General features: G+C 50.2%; 2 protein-coding genes across 2 annotated transcripts in view; both read left to right on the top strand.

The window, feature by feature from the left end:
* Positions 1-22,170, top strand: part of trit1 (tRNA isopentenyltransferase 1) — a 753,539-nt gene that overhangs the window by 515,314 nt on the left and 216,055 nt on the right. The gene's annotated exons all lie outside the window — the stretch shown is intronic.
* Positions 18,277-21,448, top strand: LOC147103028 (uncharacterized). The gene is made up of 2 exons (XM_085963159.1): positions 18,277-18,282; positions 20,687-21,448. The coding sequence occupies exons 1-2, from the start codon at positions 18,277-18,279 to the stop codon at positions 21,446-21,448; spliced, it is 768 nt and encodes a 255-aa protein (XP_085819285.1).

The following is a 22,170-nucleotide window of genomic DNA, read 5'->3' as shown; positions in this document are numbered from 1 at the left end:
CTATGCTGTAAGCAAAGGGATTGGATTTGGAAAGAAACGCCATCAGAGAAGTCTAGGATCATGTCAGGGACGTATCTGAAGCTCTCAGACCCTCCAGCCTGAGGAACAGTTTATAAGGGTAAAGACCCAGTAAATAATCTTGGCATTTAGAGTCTTGCTTTCGGCTCCAATTATATTTTATTCTGTTAATGCAAAATATGCCATAAACTGAGTGAGGAGATACCTTTATATACAGGAATCAGGGTGAGTTAGAAGGTGTTGCATGAATGACTTTTTAACCGAAGGCCAGCCATGATCGTATTGAATGGTGGAGCAGGCTCGAAGGGCCGAATGGCCTACGCCTGCTCCTATTTCTTATGCTCTCTTGTTGACCAGTCAGTCTACGCCCTCCTGAAGTCTGTTACTATCCTCCTCGTTGTGTGTTACATTTCATAGAGTCATAGAGTCATAGAGTTTTACAGCACAGAAAGAGGCCCTTCGGCCCATCGTGTCTGCGCCGCCCATCCATCCCTGTCCAGTCTAATCCCATTTTCCAGCATTTGGTCCATAGCCTTGTATGCAATGGCATTTCAAGTGCTCATCCAAATGCTTCTTGAATGTTGTGAGGGTTCCTGCCTCTACCACCCTTTTAGGCATTGAGTTCCACATTCCAACCACCCTCTGGGTGAAAAAGTTCCTCCTCAAATCCCCTCTAAATCTCCTGCCCCTTACCCTGAATCTATGCCCCCTTGTTATTGACCCCCCTACTAAGGGGAAAAGTTCCTCTTTGTCTACCCTATCTATGCCCCTCATCATTTTGAACACCTCAATCAGGTCCCCCCTCAGCCTTCTTTGCTCCAAGGAAAACAACCCCAGCCTGTTTAGTCTTTCTTCATAGCTGAGGCGCTCCATCCCAGGTAACATCCTGGTGAATCTTCTCTGCACCCTCTCCAAAGCAATCACATCCTTCCTATAGTGAGGTGACCAGAACTGCACACAGTACTCCAGCTGTGGCCTCACCAGCGTTTTGTACAGCTCCATCATAACCTCCCTGCTCTTATATTCTATGCCTCGGCTAATGAAGGCAAGTATCCCATATGCCTTTTTAACCACCTTATCTACCTGTTCCGCTGCCTTCAGGGATCTATGTACATGTACACCAAGGTCCCTCTGACCCTCTGTACTTCCTAGGGTCCTACCACTCATTGTGTATTCCCTTGCCTTATTTGTCCGTCCAAAATGCATCACCTCGCACTTTTCAGGGTTAAATTCCATTTGCCACTTTTCCGCCCATCTGACCAACCCGTTTATATCGTCCTGTAGCCTGAGGCTTTCCTCCTCGCAATTTACCACCCCACCAATTTTCGTGTCATCTGCGAACTTACTGATCATACCCTTTACATTCTCATCCAAATCATTTATGTAGATCACAAACAACAAGGGACCCAGCACCGATCCCTGAGGTACCCCACTGGACACAGGCTTCCAGTCACAAAAGCAACCTTCGACCATCACCCTCTGCCTCCTGCCACTCAGCCAGTTTAGGATCCAACGCGCCAAGGCCCCCTGGATCCCATGGGCTCTTACCTTCTTGACCAGTCTCCTATGCGGGACTTTGTCAAAAGCTTTACTGAAGTCCATGTAAACCACATCCACAGCATTTCCCTCATCCACCCCCCTAGTCACCCCCTCGAAAAATTCAATCAGATTTGTCAGACATGATTTACCCTTGACAAAGCCATGCTGACTATTCCCGATTAATCCTTGCCTCTCCAAGTGGAGACTAATTTTGTCCCTCAGAATTTTTTCCAATAATTTCCCTACCACAGATGTTAGGCTCACTGGCCTGTAATTCCCTGGTTTATCCCTGCTACCCTTCTTGTATAATGGTACTACATTAGCTGTTCTCCAGTCCTCTGGTACATCCCCTGTGGCCAGAGAGGTTCTGAAAATTTCTGTCAGAGCCCCTGCAATCTCCTCCTTTGCCTCCCACAGCAGTCTGGGATACATCTCGTCCGGGCCTGGGGATTTATCCACTTTTTGGCCTGCTAAAACCGCTAGCACCTCCTCCCTCTCGATGCTAATATGTTCAAGTATGTCACAGTCCCCTTGCCCGATTTCTATGTCCGCATCGTCTTTCTCCATAGTGAACACAGATGCAAAAAATTCATTTAAAACCCCGCCTACATCATCTGGCTCTACACACAGATTGCCACTTTGGTCTCTAATGGGCCCTACCCTTTCCCTGGTTATCCTCTTGCCCTTAATATACTTATAAAACATCTTAGGATTTTCCTTTATTTTGCTCGCCAGTGTTATTTCATGGCCCCTCCTCGCCCTCCTAATTTCTTTTTTAAGTATGCCCCTGCACTTTTTATACTCCTCTAGGGCTTCTTCTGTCTTTAGTCTTTTGTAACTGCCAAAAGCCCCCCTTTTATTTCTAATGCATTTTTGTATATCCCTTGTCATCCAAGGTTCCCTTTGCTTGTTTGTCCCACCCTTGACCTTTACAGGAACATGTTGGCATTGTACTCTCATTTCCCTTCTGAAAGTCTCCCACTGTTTTGATGTGGATTTTCCTATAAGTAGCTGCTCCCAGTCCACTTTGGCCAGATCCTGCCTTATCATATTAAAATCGGCCTTCCCCCAATTTAGAACCCTTATTTCCGGGCCGTCTTTGTCTTTTTCCATGACCACCTTAAATCTCACCGAATTATGGTCACTGTCGCCAAAATGCTCTCCTACTGATACTTCCACCACTTGCCCGGCTACATTCCCCAGAATTAGGTCCAGTACCGCCCCCTCTCTTGTAGGACTTTCTACATGTTGGCTCAAAAAGCTCTCCTGGATGCACTTTAAGAATTCTTCACCCTCTAAGCCTTTCACACTCTGACTATCCCAATTTATATTGGGGAAGTTAAAATCCCCCACTATTATTACCCTATTATTTTCACACTTCTCTGAGATTTGCCTACATATCTGTTCCTCTACCTCCCCCTGACTGTTTGGGGGCCTATAGTACACTCCCAGCAAAGTGCTTGCCCCCTTTTTGTTTTTAAGTTCTACCCATAAGGCCTCATTAGAGGAACCCGCTAATATATCTGTGTGGAGTTTGCACATTCTCCCCATGTTTGCGTGGGTTAACTCCGGGTGCTCCGGTTTCCTCCCACAGTCCAAAGATGTGCGGGTTAGGTTGATTGGCTATGATAAATTGACCTTTAGTGTTAGGGGGATTAAATACGTGGGGTTACGGGGATAGGGTGGGATATGTGTTGGTGTAGGGGTTACGGGGATCGGGTGGGATATGTGTTGGTGCAGGCTCGATGGGCCGAAATGGCCTCTATCTGCACTGTGTGGTTTCTGTGATTTCTGTGATTTCTGTGATATCATCCCTCCTTACAGCAGTAATTGACTCCTTAATTAATATTGCAACACCCCCCTCCCCTTTTACACCCCCCTCTGTCTCGCCTGAAGATTCTATACCCCGGAATATTGAGCTGCCAGTCCTGACCCTCCCTCAACCATGTCTCCGTGATAGCAACAATATCGTACTCCCATGTGCTCAACAACAACTTCAGTTCATCCACCTTATTTGCAAGACTCCTTGCATTAAACTAAATGCCTTCCAGCCCTGCCGTATTCCGTTTTGCCTTCACATATTTGCTCTGCCTTCCCAGCTGACTTGTTTTTTCCTCTGTATTTGGCTGTAAATCACCCCCTACTATAGCTCCACTCTGTACCCCATCCCCCTGCCAAGTTAGTTTAAACCCCCCCCAGAAGTGCTAGCAAACCTCCCCGCAAGGATATTGGTTCCCCTCTGGTTCAGGTGTAAACCGTCCGACTTGTACAAGTCCCACCTTTCCCAGAAGCAGACCCAGTGATCCAGGAAACTAAAGCCCTCCCACCTGCACCATCCCTTTAGCCACGCATTCATCTGTTCTATCTTCCTATTCCTATACCCACTAGCACGTGGCACCGGGAGTAATCCAGAGATTACAACCTTTGAGGTCCTGCTCTTTAATCCTTCACCTAGCTCCCTAAATTCTTGCTGCAGGACCTCATCCCTCTTTTTACGAGTTTCGATGCCCTGTATACCCAAAGAGAGCACTGGTCCTAATAGCAACCCTTGGGGAACACGACTGTATACTTCACTCCAGTCTGTAAAACAACCCGTCACCACTACTCTCTGCTTTCTGACCCTCAGCCAATTTGGTATCCATGCTGCCCTGTCCCATTAATCCCATGGGCTACAACTTTATGAACGGGTATGTCACGTGGTTTTTGTCAAACGCCTTCTGAAGGTCCATATACACAACATCAAACACACCACCGTCATGATGCTTCTATTTTCGTACCAAAGTGCATCGCCTCGCATTTATCCATGTTAAACATCACTTGTCAATTAACTGCACAGACTGTATGTTTTCTAATGTCTATTGAGAGATGTCATGTAGAGAAATGTCTATTCAATATTTGAAGCAAAGTATCAGTGTATTGAATAAAAAACAATAATAATTAATAAAGGCAGCCATCTACAACTGCGTGTGGTTTTGGAATTTTATCAGAAAATCTGAGGATTTATTGCACAGTAAACTCCTGGCTTGTCACTTTGTACCACTGCTTTTCGAAGATATTGGTGAGGATATTATTTATTTCGAATAACAGAAAAGCTCTCCTGTATGCTTCAGCCTCACTTTGTGACTTTCGAAATCTATTGATGCATCGAACATCCTAAACATCTCCCCAACCCATCTAATATCCTCAGCTCCTCCCCACCCCACCTAATATCCCCAGCTCCTCCCCACCCCACCTAATATCCTCAGCTCCTCCCCACCCTACCTAATATCCCCAGCTCCTCCCCACCCCACCTAATATCCCCAGCTCCTCCCCACCCCACCTAATATCCTCAGTTCCTCCCCACCCCACCTAATATCCTCAGTTCCTCCCCACCCCACCTAAAATCCTCAGCTCAACCCCACCCTACCTAATATCCTCAGCTCCTCCCCACCCCACCTAATATCCTCAGCTCCTCCCCACCCCACCTAATACAGGAAACTCTTTGGTATCCGGCACCGACGGGACCGCCGTCTTGCCGGTTGATCAAAAATTCCGGATGACGGAGAGGGTTATCTACCGAGGCTATTTTTAACAAACAAAAATAAAAAAAATCAAGAAATGTGCAGTATACAGTAATTGAGTACTCACCTACAGAATGTTGTGTTAAATGGATGGTGGAAGATGCTTGATTAAGTACAGTACTGCCAGTTGAGGGTAATGCAATGCAATGACTACCAGCAGCGTGGGAGACACACAGTACCCCTTTAAAATGGCGGCTCAGAAGAGACTACCGGCAGCGCGGGAGAGTCAGACTCCTGTTATTGAGGTGTTCCGACTCCCGACAGCGCCAAGAAGCCGAGTAGTGGCAGTTTGGAGAACTACCCCCACTGACTAACTCGGCCATCGCGGGAGACTTGGACGCGGCAACATTGCCGGTTATTGAGGTGTTGTTTTCGGAGTGAAAATTTTGCCGGTTAATAGAGAATTCCGGATATTTAGGTGCCGTTTAAATGAGTGTTTCCTGTATCCTCAGCTCCTCCCCATCTAATATCCCCAGCTCCTCCCCACCTAATATCCCCAGCTCCTCCCCACCCCACCTAATATCCCCAGCTCCACCCCACCCTACCTAATATCCCCAGCTCCTCCCCACCCCACCTAATATCCTCAGCTCCTCCCCACCCCCCAATATCCTCAGCTCCTCCCCACCCCACCTAATATCCCCAGCTCCACCCCACCCCCCAATATCCCCAGCTCCTCCCCACCCCACCTAATATCCTCAGCTCCTCCCCACCCCCCAATATCCTCAGCTCCTCCCCACCCCACCTAATATCCCCAGCTCCTCCCCACCCCACCTAATATCCCCAGCTCCTCCCCACCCCACCTAATATCCTCAGCTCCTCCCCACCCCACCTAATATCCCCAGCTCCTCCCCACCCCACCTAATATCCTCAGCTCCTCCCCACCCCCCAATATCCTCAGCTCCTCCCCACCCCACCTAATATCCCCAGCTCCTCCCCACCCCACCTAATATCCCCAGCTCCTCCCCACCCCACCTAATATCCCCAGCTCCTCCCCACCCCACCTAATATCCTCAGCTCCTCCCCACCCCACCTAATATCCTCAGCTCCTCCCCACCCCACCTAATATCCCCAGCTCCACCCCACCCCCCAATATCCCCAGCTCCTCCCCACCCCACCTAATATCCCCAGCTCCTCCCCACCCCACCTAATATCCCCAGCTCCTCCCCACCCCACCTAATATCCCCAGCTCCACCCCACCCCCCAATATCCCCAGCTCCTCCCCACCCCACCTAATATCCCCAGCTCCACCCCACCCCCCAATATCCTCAGCTCCTCCCCACCCCACCTAATATCCCCAGCTCCTCCCCACCCCACCTAATATCCTCAGCTCCTCCCCACCCCACCTAATATCCCCAGCTCCTCCGCACCCCACCTAATATCCCCAGCTCCTCCCCACCCCACCTAATATCCTCAGCTCCTCCCCACCCCACCTAATATCCCCAGCTCCTCCCCACCCCACCTAATATCCTCAGCTCCTCCCCACCCCTCCTAATATCCCCAGCTCCTCCCCACCCCACCTAATATCCTCAGCTCCTCCCCACCCCACCTAATATCCCCAGCTCCTCCCACACCACCTAATATCCCCAGCTCCTCCCCACCCCACCTAATATCCTCAGCTCCTCCCACACCACCTAATATCCCCAGCTCCTCCCACACCACCTAATATCCCCAGCTCCTCCCCACCCCACCTAATATCCCCAGCTCCTCCCCACCCCACCTAATATCCTCAGCTCCTCCCACACCACCTAATATCCCCAGCTCCTCCCCACCCCATATCCCCAGCTCCTCCCCACCCCACCTAATATCCCCAGCTCCTCCCCACCCCACCTAATATCCCCAGCTCCTCCCCACCCCACCTAATATCCCCAGCTCCTCCCACACCACCTAATATCCCCAGCTCCTCCCCACCCCACCTAATATCCCCAGCTCCTCCCCACCCCACCTAATATCCTCAGCTCCTCCCCACCCCACCTAATATCCCCAGCTCCTCCCCACCCCACCTAATATCCCCAGCTCCTCCCCACCCCACCTAATATCCCCAGCTCCTCCCCACCCCACCTAATATCCTCAGCTCCTCCCCACCCCACCTAATATCCCCAGCTCCTCCCCACCCCACCTAATATCCTCAGCTCCTCCCCACCCCACCTAATATCCTCAGCTCCTCCCCACCCCCCAATATCCTCAGCTCCTCCCCACCCCACCTAATATCCCCAGCTCCTCCCCACCCCACCTAATATCCCCAGCTCCTCCCCACCCCACCTAATATCCCCAGCTCCTCCCCACCCCACCTAATATCCTCAGCTCCTCCTCACCCCACCTAATATCCCCAGCTCCTCCCGACCCCACCTAATATCCTCAGCTCCTCCTCACCCCACCTAATATCCTCAGCTCCTCCTCACCCCACCTAATATCCCCAGCTCCTCCCCACCCCACCTAATATCCTCAGCTCCTCCTCACCCCACCTAATATCCTCAGCTCCTCCCCACCCCCCAATATCCTCAGCTCCTCCCCACCCCACCTAATATCCCCAGCTCCTCCCCACCCCACCTAATATCCCCAGCTCCTCCCCACCCCACCTAATATCCCCAGCTCCTCCCCACCCCACCTAATATCCTCAGCTCCTCCTCACCCCACCTAATATCCCCAGCTCCTCCCCACCCCACCTAATATCCTCAGCTCCTCCTCACCCCACCTAATATCCTCAGCTCCTCCTCACCCCACCTAATATCCCCAGCTCCTCCCCACCCCACCTAATATCCTCAGCTCCTCCTCACCCCACCTAATATCCCCAGCTCCTCCCCACCCCACCTAATATCCTCAGCTCCTCCTCACCCCACCTAATATCCTCAGCTCCTCCCCACCCCACCTAATATCCTCAGCTCCTCCTCACCCCACCTAATATCCCCAGCTCCTCCCCACCCCACCTAATATCCTCAGCTCCTCCTCACCCCACCTAATATCCTCAGCTCCTCCTCACCCCACCTAATATCCCCAGCTCCTCCCCACCCCACCTAATATCCTCAGCTCCTCCCCACCCCACCTAATATCCTCAGCTCCTCCCCACCCCACCTAATATCCTCAGCTCCTCCCCACCCCACCTAATATCCTCAGCTCCTCCTCACCCCACCTAATATCCTCAGCTCCTCCTCACCCCACCTAATATCCTCAGCTCCTCCTCACCCCACCTAATATCCCCAGCTCCTCCCCACCCCACCTAATATCCTCAGCTCCTCCCCACCCCATATCCCCAGCTCCTCCCCACCCCACCTAATATCCCCAGCTCCTCCCCACCCCACCTAATATCCTCAGCTCCTCCCCACCCCATATCCCCAGCTCCTCCCCACCCCACCTAATATCCTCAGCTCCTCCTCACCCCACCTAATATCCTCAGCTCCTCCTCACCCCACCTAATATCCTCAGCTCCTCCCCACCCCACCTAATATCCTCAGCTCCTCCCCACCCCACCTAATATCCTCAGCTCCTCCCCACCCCACCTAATATCCTCAGCTCCTCCCCACCCCACCTAATATCCTCAGCCCCTCCTCACCCCACCTAATATCCTCAGCTCCTCCTCACCCCACCTAATATCCTCAGCTTCTCCTCACCCCACCTAATATCCCCAGCTCCTCCCCACCCCACCTAATATCCCCAGCTCCTCCCCACCCCACCTAATATCCTCAGCTCCTCCCCACCCCACCTAATATCCTCAGCTCCTCCCCACCCCACCTAATATCCTCAGCTCCTCCTCACCCCACCTAATATCCTCAGCTCCTCCTCACCCCACCTAATATCCTCAGCTCCTCCTCACCCCACCTAATATCCCCAGCTCCTCCCCACCCCACCTAATATCCTCAGCTCCTCCCCACCCCATATCCCCAGCTCCTCCCCACCCCACCTAATATCCCCAGCTCCTCCCCACCCCACCTAATATGCTCAGCTCCTCCCCACCCCATATCCCCAGCTCCTCCCCACCCCACCTAATATCCTCAGCTCCTCCTCACCCCACCTAATATCCTCAGCTCCTCCTCACCCCACCTAATATCCTCAGCTCCTCCCCACCCCACCTAATATCCTCAGCTCCTCCTCACCCCACCTAATATCCTCAGCTCCTCCTCACCCCACCTAATATCCTCAGCTTCTCCTCACCCCACCTAATATCCCCAGCTCCTCCCCACCCCACCTAATATCCCCAGCTCCTCCCCACCCCACCTAATATCCTCAGCTCCTCCCCACCCCACCTAATATCCTCAGCTCCTCCTCACCCCACCTAATATCCCCAGCTCCTCCCCACCCCACCTAATATCCTCAGCTCCTCCTCACCCCACCTAATATCCTCAGCTCCTCCTCACCCCACCTAATATCCTCAGCTCCTCCTCACCCCACCTAATATCCCCAGCTCCTCCTCACCCCACCTAATATCCCCAGCTCCTCCCCACCCCACCTAATATCCCCAGCTCCTCCCCACCCCACCTAATATCCTCAGCTCCTCCTCACCCCACCTAATATCCCCAGCTCCTCCTCACCCCACCTAATATCCTCAGCTCTTCCCCACCCCACCTAATATCCTCAGCTCTTCCCCACCCCACCTAATATGCTCAGCTAATTCCCTCCCCACCTAATATCTTCTGCTTCTCCCCACCCCACCTAATATCCCCAGCTCCTCCCCACCCCACCTAATACCCTCAGCTCCTCCCCACCCCACGTATCCTCAGCTCCTCCCCTGTGACTGAGGGGAGTGGGATGCAGTGACTGAGGGGATTGTGATGTAGTGACTGAGGAGAGAGGGATGTAGTGATGGTTGTGAGTCTGATGTAGTGACTAAGGAGAATGGGATGCATTTGCTGAGGGGAGTGGGATGCAGTGACTGAGGGGAGTGGGATGTAGTGACTGAGGGGAGTGGGATGTAGTGACTGAGGGGAGTGGGATGTAGTGACTGAGGGGAGTGGGATGTAGTGACTGAGGGGAGTGGGATGCAGTGACTGAGGGGAGTGGGATGCAGTGACTAAGGGGAATGGGATGTAGTGACTGAGGGGAGTGGGATGTAGTGGCTGAGGGGAGTGGGATGTAGTGACTGAGGGGAGTGGGATGTAGTGACTGAGGGGAGTGGGATGTAGTGACTGAGGGGAGTGGGATGCAGTGACTGAGGGGAGTGGGATGCAGTGGCTGAGGGGAGTGGGATGTAGTGACTGAGGGGAGTGGGATGTAGTGACTGATGGGAATGGGATGTAGTGACTGAGAGGAGTGGGATGTAGTGACTGAGGGGAGTGGGATGTAGTGACTGATGGTAGTGGGATGTAGTGACTGATGGGAATGGTATGTAGTGACTGAGAGGAGTGGGATGTAGTGACTGATGGGAATGGTATGTAGTGACTGAGAGGAGTGGGATGCAGTGACTGAGGGGAGTGGGATGTAGTGACTGAGGGGAGTGGGATGTAGTGACTGAGGGGAGTGGGATGCAGTGACTGAGGGGAGTGGGATGTAGTGACTGAGGGGAGTGGGATGTAGTGACTGAGGGGAGTGGGATGCAGTGACTGAGGGGAATGGGATGTAGTGACTGAGGGGAATGGGATGTAGTGACTGAGGGGAATGGGATGTAGTGACTGAGGGGAGTGAGATGTAGTGACTGAGAGGAGTGGGATGTAGTGACTGATGGGAATGGGATGTAATGACTGAGAGGAGTGGGATGTAGTGACTGAGGGGAGTGGGATGCAGTGACTAAGGGGAATGGGATGTAGTGACTGAGGGGAATGGGATGTAGTGACTGAGGGGAGTGGGATGTAGTGACTGAGTGGAGTGGGATGTAGTGACTGAGGGGAGTGGGATGCAGTGACTGAGGGGAGTGGGATGCTGTGACTGAGGGGAGTGGGATGTAGTGACTGAGGGGAGTGGGATGCAGTGACTGGGGGGAGTGGGATGTAGTGACTGAGGGGAGTGGGATGTAGTGACTGAGGGGAGTGGGATGCTGTGACTGAGTGGAGTGGGATGTAGTGGCTGAGGGGAGTGGGATGTAGTGACTGACGGGAGTGGGATGTAGTGACTGAGGGGAGTGGGATGTAGTGACTGATGGGAATGGGATGTAGTGACTGACGGTAGTGGGATGCAGTGACTGAGGGGAGTGGGATGTAGTGACTGAGGGGAGTGGGATGTAGTGACTGAGGGGAGTGGGATGTAGTGACTGAGGGGAGTGAGATGTAGTGACTGATGGGAATGGGATGTAGTGACTGAGGGGAGTGGGATGTAGTGACTGAGGGGAATGGGATGTAGTGACTGAGGAGAGTGGGATGCAGTGACTGAGGGGAATGGGATGTAGTGACTGAGGGGAATGGGATGTAGTGACTGAGGGGAGTGGGATGTAGTGGCTGAGGGGAGTGGGATGTAGTGACTGAGGGGAATGGGATGTAGTGACTGAGGGGAATGGGATGTAGTGACTGAGGGGAGTGGGATGCAGTGACTGAGGGGAATGGGATGTAGTGACTGAGGGGAATGGGATGTAGTGACTGAGGGGAGTGGGATGTAGTGGCTGAGGGGAGTGGGATGTAGTGACTGAGGGGAATGGGATGTAGTGACTGAGGGGAGTGGGATGTAGTGACTGAGGGGAGTGGGATGCTGTGACTGAGTGGAGTGGGATGTAGTGACTGACGGGAGTGGGATGTAGTGACTGAGGGGAGTGGGATGTAGTGACTGAGGGGAGTGGGATGTAGTGACTGAGGGGAATGGGATGTAGTGACTGAGGGGAGTGGGATGTAGTGACTGAGGGGAGTGGGATGCTGTGACTGAGTGGAGTGGGATGTAGTGACTGAGGGGAGTGGGATGCAGTGACTGAGGGGAGTGGGATGTAGTGACTGACGGGAGTGGGATGTAGTGACTGAGGGGAGTGGGATGTAGTGACTGACGGTAGTGGGATGTAGTGACTGAGGGGAGTGGGATGCAGTGACTGAGGGGAGTGGGATGTAGTGACTGACGGGAGTGGGATGTAGTGACTGAGGGGAGTGGGATATAGTGACTGTGGGGAGTGCGATGCAGTGATTGAGGGGAGTGGGATGTAGTGACTGAGGGGAGTGGGATGTAGTGACTGAGGGGAGTGGGATGTAGCGACTGAGGGGAGTGGGATGCAGTGAATGAGGGGAGTGGGATGTAGTGACTGAGGGGGGTGGGATGTAGTGACTGAGGGGTGTGGGATATAGTGACTGAGGGGAGTGGGATGCAGTGATTGAGGGGAGTGGGATGTAGTGACTGAGGGGAGTGGGATGTAGTGACTGAGGGGAGTGGGATGTAGTGACTGAGGGGAGTGGGATGTAGTGACTGAGGGGAGTGGGATGTAGTGACTGAGGGGAGTGGGATGTAGTGACTGAGGGGAGTGGGATGTAGTGACTGAGGGGTGTGGGATGTAGCGACTGAGGGGAGTGGGATGCAGTGAATGAGGGGAGTGGGATGTAGTGACTGAGGGGGGTGGGATGTAGTGACTGAGGGGTGTGGGATGCAGTGACTGAGGGGAGTGGGATGTAGTGACTGAGGGGAGTGGGATGTAGTGACTGAGGGGAGTGGGATGTAGTGACTGAGGGGAGTGGGATATAGTGACTGAGGGGAGTGGGATGTAGTGACTGAGGGGAGTTGGATGTAGTGACTGAGGGGAGTGGGATGTAGTGACTGAGGGGAGTGGGATGTAGTGACTGAGGGGAGTGGGATGTGGTGACTGAGGGGAGTGGGATGTAGTGACTGAGGGGAGTGGGATATAGTGACTGAGGGGAGTGGGATGCAGTGACTGAGGGGAGTGGGATATAGTGACTGAGGGGAGTGGGTTGTAGTGACTGAGGGGAGTGGGATGTAGTGACTGAGGGGAGTGGAATGTAGTGACTGAGGGGTTTGGGATGCAGTGACTGAGGGGAATGGGATGTAGTGACTGAGGGGAGTGGGATGCAGTGACTGAGGGGAGTGGGATGCAGTGACTGAGGGGAGTGGGATGCAGTGACTGAGGGGAGTGGGATGCAGTGACTGAAGGGAGTGGGATGCAGTGACTGAGGGGAGTGGGATGCAGTGACTGAGGGGAGTGGGATGCAGTGACTAAGGGGAATGGGATGTAATGACTGAGGGGAGTGGGATGTAGTGACTGAGGGGAGTGGGATGTAGTGACTGAGGGGAGTGGGATGTAGTGACTGAGGGGAGTGGGATGTAGTGACTGAGGGGAGTGGAATGTAGTGACTGAGGGGAGTGGGATGTAGTGACTGAGGGGAGTGGGATGTAGTGATTGAGTGGAGTGGAATGTAGTGACTGAGGGGAGTGGGATGTAGTGACTGAGGGGAGTGGAATGTAGTGACTAAGGGGAGTGGGATGTAGTGACTGAGGGGAGTGGGATGTAGTGACTGAGGGGAGTGGGATGTAGTGACTAAGGGGAGTGGAATGTAGTGACTGAGGGGAATGGGATGTAGTGACTGAGGGGAGTGGGATGTAGTGATTGAGGGGAGTGGAATGTAGTGACTGAGGGGAGTGGGATGTAGTGACTGAGGGGAGTGGAATGTAGTGACTGAGGGGAGTGGGATGTAGTGACTGAGGGGAGTGGGATGTAGTGATTGAGGGGAGTGGAATGTAGTGACTGAGGGGAGTGGGATGTAGTGACTGAGGGGAGTGGGATGTAGTGACTGAGGGGAGTGGGATGTAGTGACTGAGGGGAGTGGGATGTAGTGACTGAGGGGAGTGGGATGTAGTGACTGAGGGGAGTGGGATGTAGTGACTGAGGGGAGTGGGATGTAGTGACTGAGGGGAGTGGGATGTAGTGATTGAGGGGAGTGGAATGTAGTGACTGAGGGGAGTGGGATGTAGTGATTGAGGGGAGTGGGATGTAGTGACTGAGGGGAGTGGGATGTAGTGACTGAGGGGAGTGGGATGCAGGTTTCTAAGCCCTAGACATAGTAGACATAGTAGATGCATTGCTGGTCCTCTTCCAAAATTCTGTAGATTCTGGAACAGTTCCCATGGATTAGAGGATATCTAATGTAACCCCACTATTTAAAAAATGTGGTAGAGGTAAGTCTCTATATCAAGTAATTAGATCTGTAAACCACGTTTCACTGTATTACTGTTTTTGTCATCAAATCTTGGAAACAGGAAAGTCATTGTCTTCAGTCCTCGTCACATATTCAATTCCATATTTATCGATTCAGTCCCCCTCTCTGGCCAATGTCTGAGGCTGAACCAGACAGTTCGCAACCCCTGCGTTCTCTTTGACCCTGAGCTGAGTTCTGACCTGATGGAGTCTGAATGACCAGACCTGCCTTCTACCACCTCCACAATATCGCCTGTCTCCACCCCGCCTCAGCCCTTCTGCCGCATAAACCCTCATGCATGCCTTTGTTAAATCCAGACTCGACTGCTCCAATGCTCTCCTGGCCGGCCTCCAATTTACAAGCCTCAATAAACTAGAGCTCATCCAAAACTCTGCTGCCCATATCCTAACTCGCATCAAGTCCCGTTCACCCATCACCCCCGTGGTCAATGACCTACATTTGCTCCCGATCCAGCAACATCTCGATTTTAATACTTTCATCCTTAAGGTTAAATTCCACCACGGCCTCACCGCTCCAATTAGTCCCACTCTCCTGTTCTATTCTCATAGTCCTGCAAGTTGTTCCCCTTCAAGTATTTATCAAATTCCCCAATCAAAGTAATTTAATTCCCTCTTTAACTCTCCCAATCTTTCAGTCTATATTTCCCTTTCTCCCTGTCTCTCTCTCTCTCCCTCTTCTATCTCTCCAGCCTTTGCTCATAGAAAGGTACACCACAGAAGGAGGCCATTCAGCCCATCATACCCATGCCATCTCTTTGAATGAGCTATCTAATTAGTCCTACTCTTTAGCCAGAGCACTGTAAGATTTCCCCTTTTAATTAATTACCCAATTCCCTTTCTAAAGCTACTATTGAATCTGCATCCTCCACGTTCTCAGACAGTGCATTCCAGATCACAATAACTCACTGCGTAAAGAAAATTCTCCATATCTCTCCTCTGGTTCTTTTGCCAATTGCCTTAAATCTGTGTCCTCTGGTTACCCACCATTCTGCCATTGGAAACAGTTTAGACTTACTTACTCTATCAAATCCCATCATGATTTTGAACATCTATATTATATCTCCCATTATGGTAAAGGACAAAGGTAAACAAGGTGTAAAAGTTCTCAATTGGGAAAAGGCCAATTTTAGCTGAGATGTGATTCAGCAAAAGTGGACTGGAAACAGCTACTTGATGGGATATCTGTCAGATCAGTGGGAGGCATTCAAGGAGGGGATAGTGGGGGTTCAGAGCAAATGTATTCCCACAAAGAAAAAGGGTGGGACTCCCAAATTTGGAGCCCCCTGGATGTCAAGGAACATACAGGGTAGGATAAGGAAACAAAAGGAAGCTTTGTCAGATTCCGAGTGCTAAATACTACAGAAAGCCTAGAAGAGTATCGAGACTGCAGTGTTGACATTTAAAAGGAAATTAGGAAAGCAAAGAAGGCCTGAAATAATATTGGCCATTTAAATCAAGGAAAACCCGAAGCTGTTTTATGAATACATACAGAGCAAGTGGATAACTAGGAAAGAGTGGGGCCTAAGAGAGATCAAAAAGGTAACCCGAGTGTTGAGGCGGAAGACGTGGGTATGGTTCTTGATAAATATTTTGCGTCTATCTTCACAGCAGAGAGGGGCGATGCAGATATTGTAGCTAAGGAGGAGTGTGAAATATTAGATAAGATAAACATAGTGAGAGAGGAAATATTAAGTGGTTTATCATCTTTCAAAGTAGATAAATCTCCAGGCCCAGATGAAGTGTATCCCAGGCTGTTAAGAGAGGCAAGGGAGGAAATAGCGGAGGCTCGGACCAGCATTTCCCAATCCTCTATGGCTGCTGGCATGGTGCCAGAGGACTGGATGACTGCTAACGTTGTACCGTTGTTTAAAGAGGGAGAAAAGGATAGACCAATTACAGGCCAGTCAGCCTAACCTCGGTGGTGGAAAAAATATTGGAAAAATTCTGAGGGACAGGAAAGATCTTAATTTAGAAAGGCAGGGATTAATCAAGGACAGTCAGCATGGATTTGTTAAGGGGAAGGTGGTGTCTGACTAACTTGATTGAATTTTTGAGGAGGTAATGAGGAGGTTCGATGAGTGTAGTGCATTTAATGTAGTCCACATATGAATTAGATTGGGTCTTCATAGGGTCCCACATGACAGGTTAGTCAAAACAGTAAAAGTCCATGGGGTCCAAGGGAAAGTAGCAAGTTGGATCCAAAATTGGCTCCGTGGCAGGAAGTATGGCTGACGGGTGCTTTTACAACTGGAAGGATGTTTCCAGTGGGGTTCCACAGGGCTCAGTATCATATCCCTTACCTTTTGTGGTATATATCAATGATTTACACTTCAATGTTGGGGCCATGATTAATAAGTTTGTAGATGATACAAAAATTGGCCGTGGTTGATAGTGAGGAAGATAGTTGTAGACTGCAGGAAGATATCAATGGACTGGTCAGGTGGGCAAAAAAGTGGCAAATGGAATTCAATCCGGAGAAGTGTGAGATAATGCATTTGAGTAGGGCTAACAAGGCAAGGGAATACACGATAAATGGTTGGATAATGTGAAGTGTAGAGGAACAGAGGGACCTTGGAGTGCATGCCCACAGTTCCCTGAAGGTAGCAGGATTGGTAAATGGGGAGGTTAAGAAGGCATATGGAATACTTTGCTTTTTAAGCCGAGACATAGATTATAAGAGCACGGAGGTTATGCTAGAGCTGTAAAAACACTTCTTAGGCCACAGCTAGAGGACTGTGTACAGTTCTAGTCACAGCATTACAGGAAATACGTGATTACACTAGAGACACTACGAGTTTGTTGCCAGGACTGGCGAATTTTAGCTCTGAGGAGATTGGATGGGCTGGGGTTGTTTACTTTGAAACAGGGGAAGCTGAGGGGAGATTTAATTAAGGAGCGTAAAATTATGAGGAGCCTATATAGTGCGGATAGGAAGCACCTATTTCCCTTAGTAGAGAGGTCAATAACCAGGGCATATATTTAAAGTAATTGGTAGAAGCATTAGAGTGGAGATGAGATTTTTTTAACCTGGAACTCACTGCCTGAAAGGGTGGTAGAGGTAGAAACCCTCAACATATTTTTTAAAAAGGACTTCGATGTGCACTTGAAATAACACGACTTGCAAGGCTACGGACCAAGAGCTGGAAAGTGGGATTAGGATGGATAGCTCTTTTTCGACAGGCACAGACATGATGGGCCGAATGGCCTCCTTCTGTGGAGTAAATTTCTATGATTCTAAAAAGATCAATCCCAGCTTCACCAGTCTCTCCAACTGGCTGATGTCCCAGATCCCTGGAACCATTCTAGTAAATCTCCTCTACACATTTTTTAATCGTTTACATGCTTGCCAAAGTGTGATTCTCAGACTTGGACTCAATACTCCAGCTGGGGCCTAACCAATGATTTAGAAAAGGTTAGAATTTCCTCTGTTTGTAAAGCTGAGGCCTCTGTGTGCTTTATTAACAGTCGTTGCAACTTGTCAGCCCAGGTCTCTCTGATCGGGCACCGCATTAACAATTGTACTGTTTAGTTTACATTGCCTCTGCTCATACTTCCTACCAAAATGTATCAGTTCACCCTTCTCTGTGTTAAACTTCATCTGCCGTGTGTCTGCCCATCTCACCAGACTGTCTGTGTCCCCCTGAAGACTGTCACTACCCTTCTCACTGTTTATTATCATACCATCTGCAAACTTTGAAATTATGCACTGTATACGCAAGTCCATGGCATTGATGTACACGTAAAGAGCAATGGTCCAAATGCCAGCCCCTCCAGTCTGAAAAACAGCTGTTTCCACTGCTCTCTGCTTTCTGTTTCTTGTTCAATTTCCGAGCCATGTTGCCACTGCCCCTTTAATCCCATGGGATTTAATTTTGGTATTATGTGGAACTTTATCAAAAGCCTTTTGAATGGATTGGGACATTGGGAAAGTGTGGGCAGTAGCAATCATAGCATCATAGAACTGGTGAGCCAAGTTTTGTTGACAATTCATTTAGCGGAGCATGACTCTGATCACAGGCTGCGCCTGGTTTCAATCAATGAATTATAAAATCATTGAATTCATTCCCATTATATTATTTATATTTATTTGTTCTCAGGATGTGGGTAACGCTGTCAAGGCTGGCATTATTTACTCATCCCTAGTTAACCATGAGAAAATGATGAGCCTTCACCTTGAGCCGCTGCAGTCCCTGTGGTTAAGGTGCTCCCACAATACTGTTCTTGGTGGAATTTCAAGCTTTTGCCCCAGTGACGATGAAGGAACGGCGATATATTGAAGGGTAGGGAAGCATAGTCGTTATGTTGCTGGACTAGTAATGTCCTTTAGGGAAGAAAATCTTCTGTCCTTACCTATTCTGTCCGAAATGTGATTCCAAACCCAAAGGAATGTGGTTGACTCTAAAATGGCCCATCAAGACACTCAGTTGTATGAGGTGGCTCACCACCTTCAGTTAGGGATGGCTAATAAATACTGGCCTTTCCAACGACGCCCACATCCCGTGAATGAATAAAAACATTGTCCAAGTCTGGATGGTGTGTGACTTTAAGGGGGAAATTGGAGGTGATGGTGTTTTGTGCTGCAGTCCAAGCTGAATGCTACCCCCGCCCCTGCCTCATCCCCTTGATGCCAATTGTAGGAATCAACCTGCTGCCCTGGGAGTGAAAAGTAGTTACAGTAAAATACTAAATAAAAAAACGAATTTTTGGCATCTTCGGGATGCAAATCCTTCACTGTGCACTTGGCAATGAGATGGGGGTGAACACGTGGATGAGAATTTTAAAATCGAGGCATTGCCGGTCCGGGAGACAATGTAGGTGAGCGAGCACAGGGGAGGTGGGTGAACGGCACTTGGTGCGAGTTAGGACACTGGCACCAGATTTTTGGATGTGACAGACATGCTTGTAATTAATTTCAGATTTGACTCTTATATCTCCCCACCCTCAAGCAGTCTGTCTCGGAAGATAACAAATGACCCTGAATAGGTTCAAGCCGAGCCTTTGAGAAGCAAACTCTCAGTCCAATTCGTCAGCATGCTGTGACATTTGATAACTGCCGATGTCTGCAGACAAGAGCCGAGAAATGTGTCTCGGGCGGTGGCGCTTAACGCGCGGTATGGGGTCGGGCGCCCGTTACCCGCAGCGCCTGATATTCAGTCCCACTGCAGTCAATGACGGATTTCTAGCCCGAGGTCAACAATCTTAACACTACTTGTCCAGCAAAGGTTTCTCCGTAACTGAGTGAAGCCACCTCAGTGTCAAAGAACTAGTCGCAATAGTCCTGCACCATCAACAGCGCTGTGGTCCCAAAATCCATGGTCCCGTTTAGAAAACTTTAATCCATCCGGCTCTTCTTGAGAGCCCAAGGAGCTAATTGTATAACATGAAATGAACACCGAAATAAGAGGGCGGAGCCACAGTCAGTGACACGGAAACATTCACACAGGCGTTTTAAAGGGGCAGGGCCAGCCAGACAAGCGTTTTAAAGGGGCAGGGCCAGCCAGGCAGGCGTTTTAAACATAGACATAGACATAGAAACACTGAAGAGCAGGAGTAGGCCATTCGGCCCCTCGAGCCTGCTCCGCCATTCAATGCGATCATGGCTGATCATCCAAATTCAGTACCCTGTCCCTGCTTTCTCCCCATATCCCTTGATCCCTTTAGCCTTAAGAAATATATCCAACTCCTTGTTGAATATATTTAATGTATTGGCCTCTACTGCCTTCTGTGGTAAAGAATTCCACAGGTTCACCACTCTCTGGGTGAAGAAATTCCTCCTCATTTCTGTTCTAAATGGCTTACCCCTTATCCTTAGACTGTGACCCCTGGTTCTGGACTCCCCGACCATTGGGAACATCCTTCCTGCATCTAGTCTGTCTAGTCCTGTTAGAATTTTATAAGTTTCAATGAGTTCCCCTCTCATTCTTCTAAACTCTAGCAAATATAAGCCTAATCGACCCAACCTCTCCTCATACGTCATAAAGAGACAGGACCAGTCACACAATCATTTTATGGTGTGGAGATGCCGGAGTTGGACTGGGGTGGACAAATGTAAGAAGTCACACAACACCAGGTTATAGTCCAACAGTTTTATTTGAAATCACAAGCTTTCGGAGCGCTGCTCCTTCGTCAGGTGAAGTGGAGAGATGCATAAAGACACAGCTTATATAGTCGGAGAATAATGCCAGATGATTACAGGTAATCTTTCTAACTGCCATTTGTCGCACCTCAGCAGAGAGATAATCACAGCAATCAAAGGTGTGAATGGTGTCCAAACAGGTTAGTCAGGAAAACATTACATCAAAGAACAATGAGGTGGGGTCACAAGGGGTCAAATGCTGCAGATGCTGGGGTCTGTATGAAAAACAAAAAACAGACCGAAAAACATTTTTTTTGCTGGAAATCACAGCAGGTCCGGCCGCATCTGTGTAGAGAGAACAAGCCAACGACGACTCGAGTCTGGGTGACCCTACGTCAGGTGGGGTTACATGTAGCGTGACATGAACCCAAGACGCTGAAAGATGCCCTCGTAAGAACGGGATATGATGCTCGACTCGTCGATCGACAGTTCCGACGGGCCACAGCAAAAAATCGCATAGACCTCCTCAGAAGACAAACACGGGACACAACCAACAGAGTACCCTTCGTCGTCCAGTACTTCCCCGGAGCGGAGAGACTACGCCATGTTCCTTGCAGCCTTCAACGTGTCATCAATGATGACGAACACCTCGCTAAGGCCATCCCCAGGCCTCCACTACTCACCTTCAAACAGCCGCCTAACCTCAAACAGACCATCATTTGCAGCAAATTACCCAGCTTTCAGGAGAACAGTGACCACGACACCACACAACCCTGCCACGGCAACCTCTGCAAGACATGCCAGATCATCAACACAGATACCATCATCACACGTGAGGACACCACCCACCAGGTACATGGTACATACTCATGTGACTTGGCCAACGTTGTCTACCTCATACATTGCAGGAAAGGATGCCCCGGAGCATGGTACATCGGCGAGACCATGCAGACACTGCGACAACGGATGAACAGACACCGCGCAACAATCGCCAGGCAGGAGTGTTCCCTCCCAGTTGGGGAACACTTCAGCAGTCAAGGACATTCAGCCTCCGATCTTCAGATAAGCGTTCTCCAAGGCGGCCTTCGAGACACACGACAACGCAAAATCGCCGAGCAGAAACTGATAGCCAAGTTCCGCACTCATGAGGATGGTCTCAACCGCGATCTTGGGTTCTTGTCACGCTACATGTAACCCCACCTGACGTAGGGTTACCCAGACTCGAGTCGTCGTTGGCTTGTTCTCTCTACACAGATGCGGCCGGACCTGCTGTGATTTGCAGCAAAAAAAATGTTTTTTTGTCTTTTTTTGTTTTTCATACAGACCCCAGCATCTGCAACATTTGACCCCTTGTGACCCCACCTCATTGTTCTTTGATGTAATGTTTTCCTGACTAACCTGTTTGGACACCATTCACACCTTTGATCGCTGTGATTATCTCTCTGCCGAGGTGTGATAAATGGCAGTTAGAAAGATTACCTGTAAACATCTGACATTATTCTCTGACTATATAAGCTGTGTCTTTATGCATTTCTCCACTTCACCTGATGAAGGAGCAGCGCTTCGAAAGCTTGTGATTTCAAATAAAACTGTTGGACTATAACCTGGTGTTGTGTGATTTCTTACAATCATTTTACAGAGACAGGACCAGTCAGACAGGCGTTTTAAAGAGACAGGACCAGACAGACAGGCTTTTTAAAGAGACAGGACCAGTCAGACAGGCGTTTTAAAGAGACAGCACCAGCACCAGCCAGACAAGCTTTTAAAAGATACAAGATGATGGAACTGTACAAAACGCTGGTGAGGCCACAGCTGGAGTACTGTGTGCAGTTCTGGTCGCCTCACTATAGGAAGGATGTGATTGCTTTGGAGAGGGTGCAGAGAAGATTCACCAGGATGTTACCTGGGATGGAGCG

Source organism: Somniosus microcephalus, chromosome 20, assembly GCF_052327205.1.
Source record: "Somniosus microcephalus isolate GS21.2 chromosome 20, FLI_Smic_1.0, whole genome shotgun sequence".
In the NCBI taxonomy this organism is placed as follows: Eukaryota; Metazoa; Chordata; class Chondrichthyes; order Squaliformes; family Somniosidae; genus Somniosus; species Somniosus microcephalus.
The sequence above is the reverse complement of the archived record's forward strand: the minus strand, read 5'-3'. Positions and strand labels throughout refer to the sequence as shown.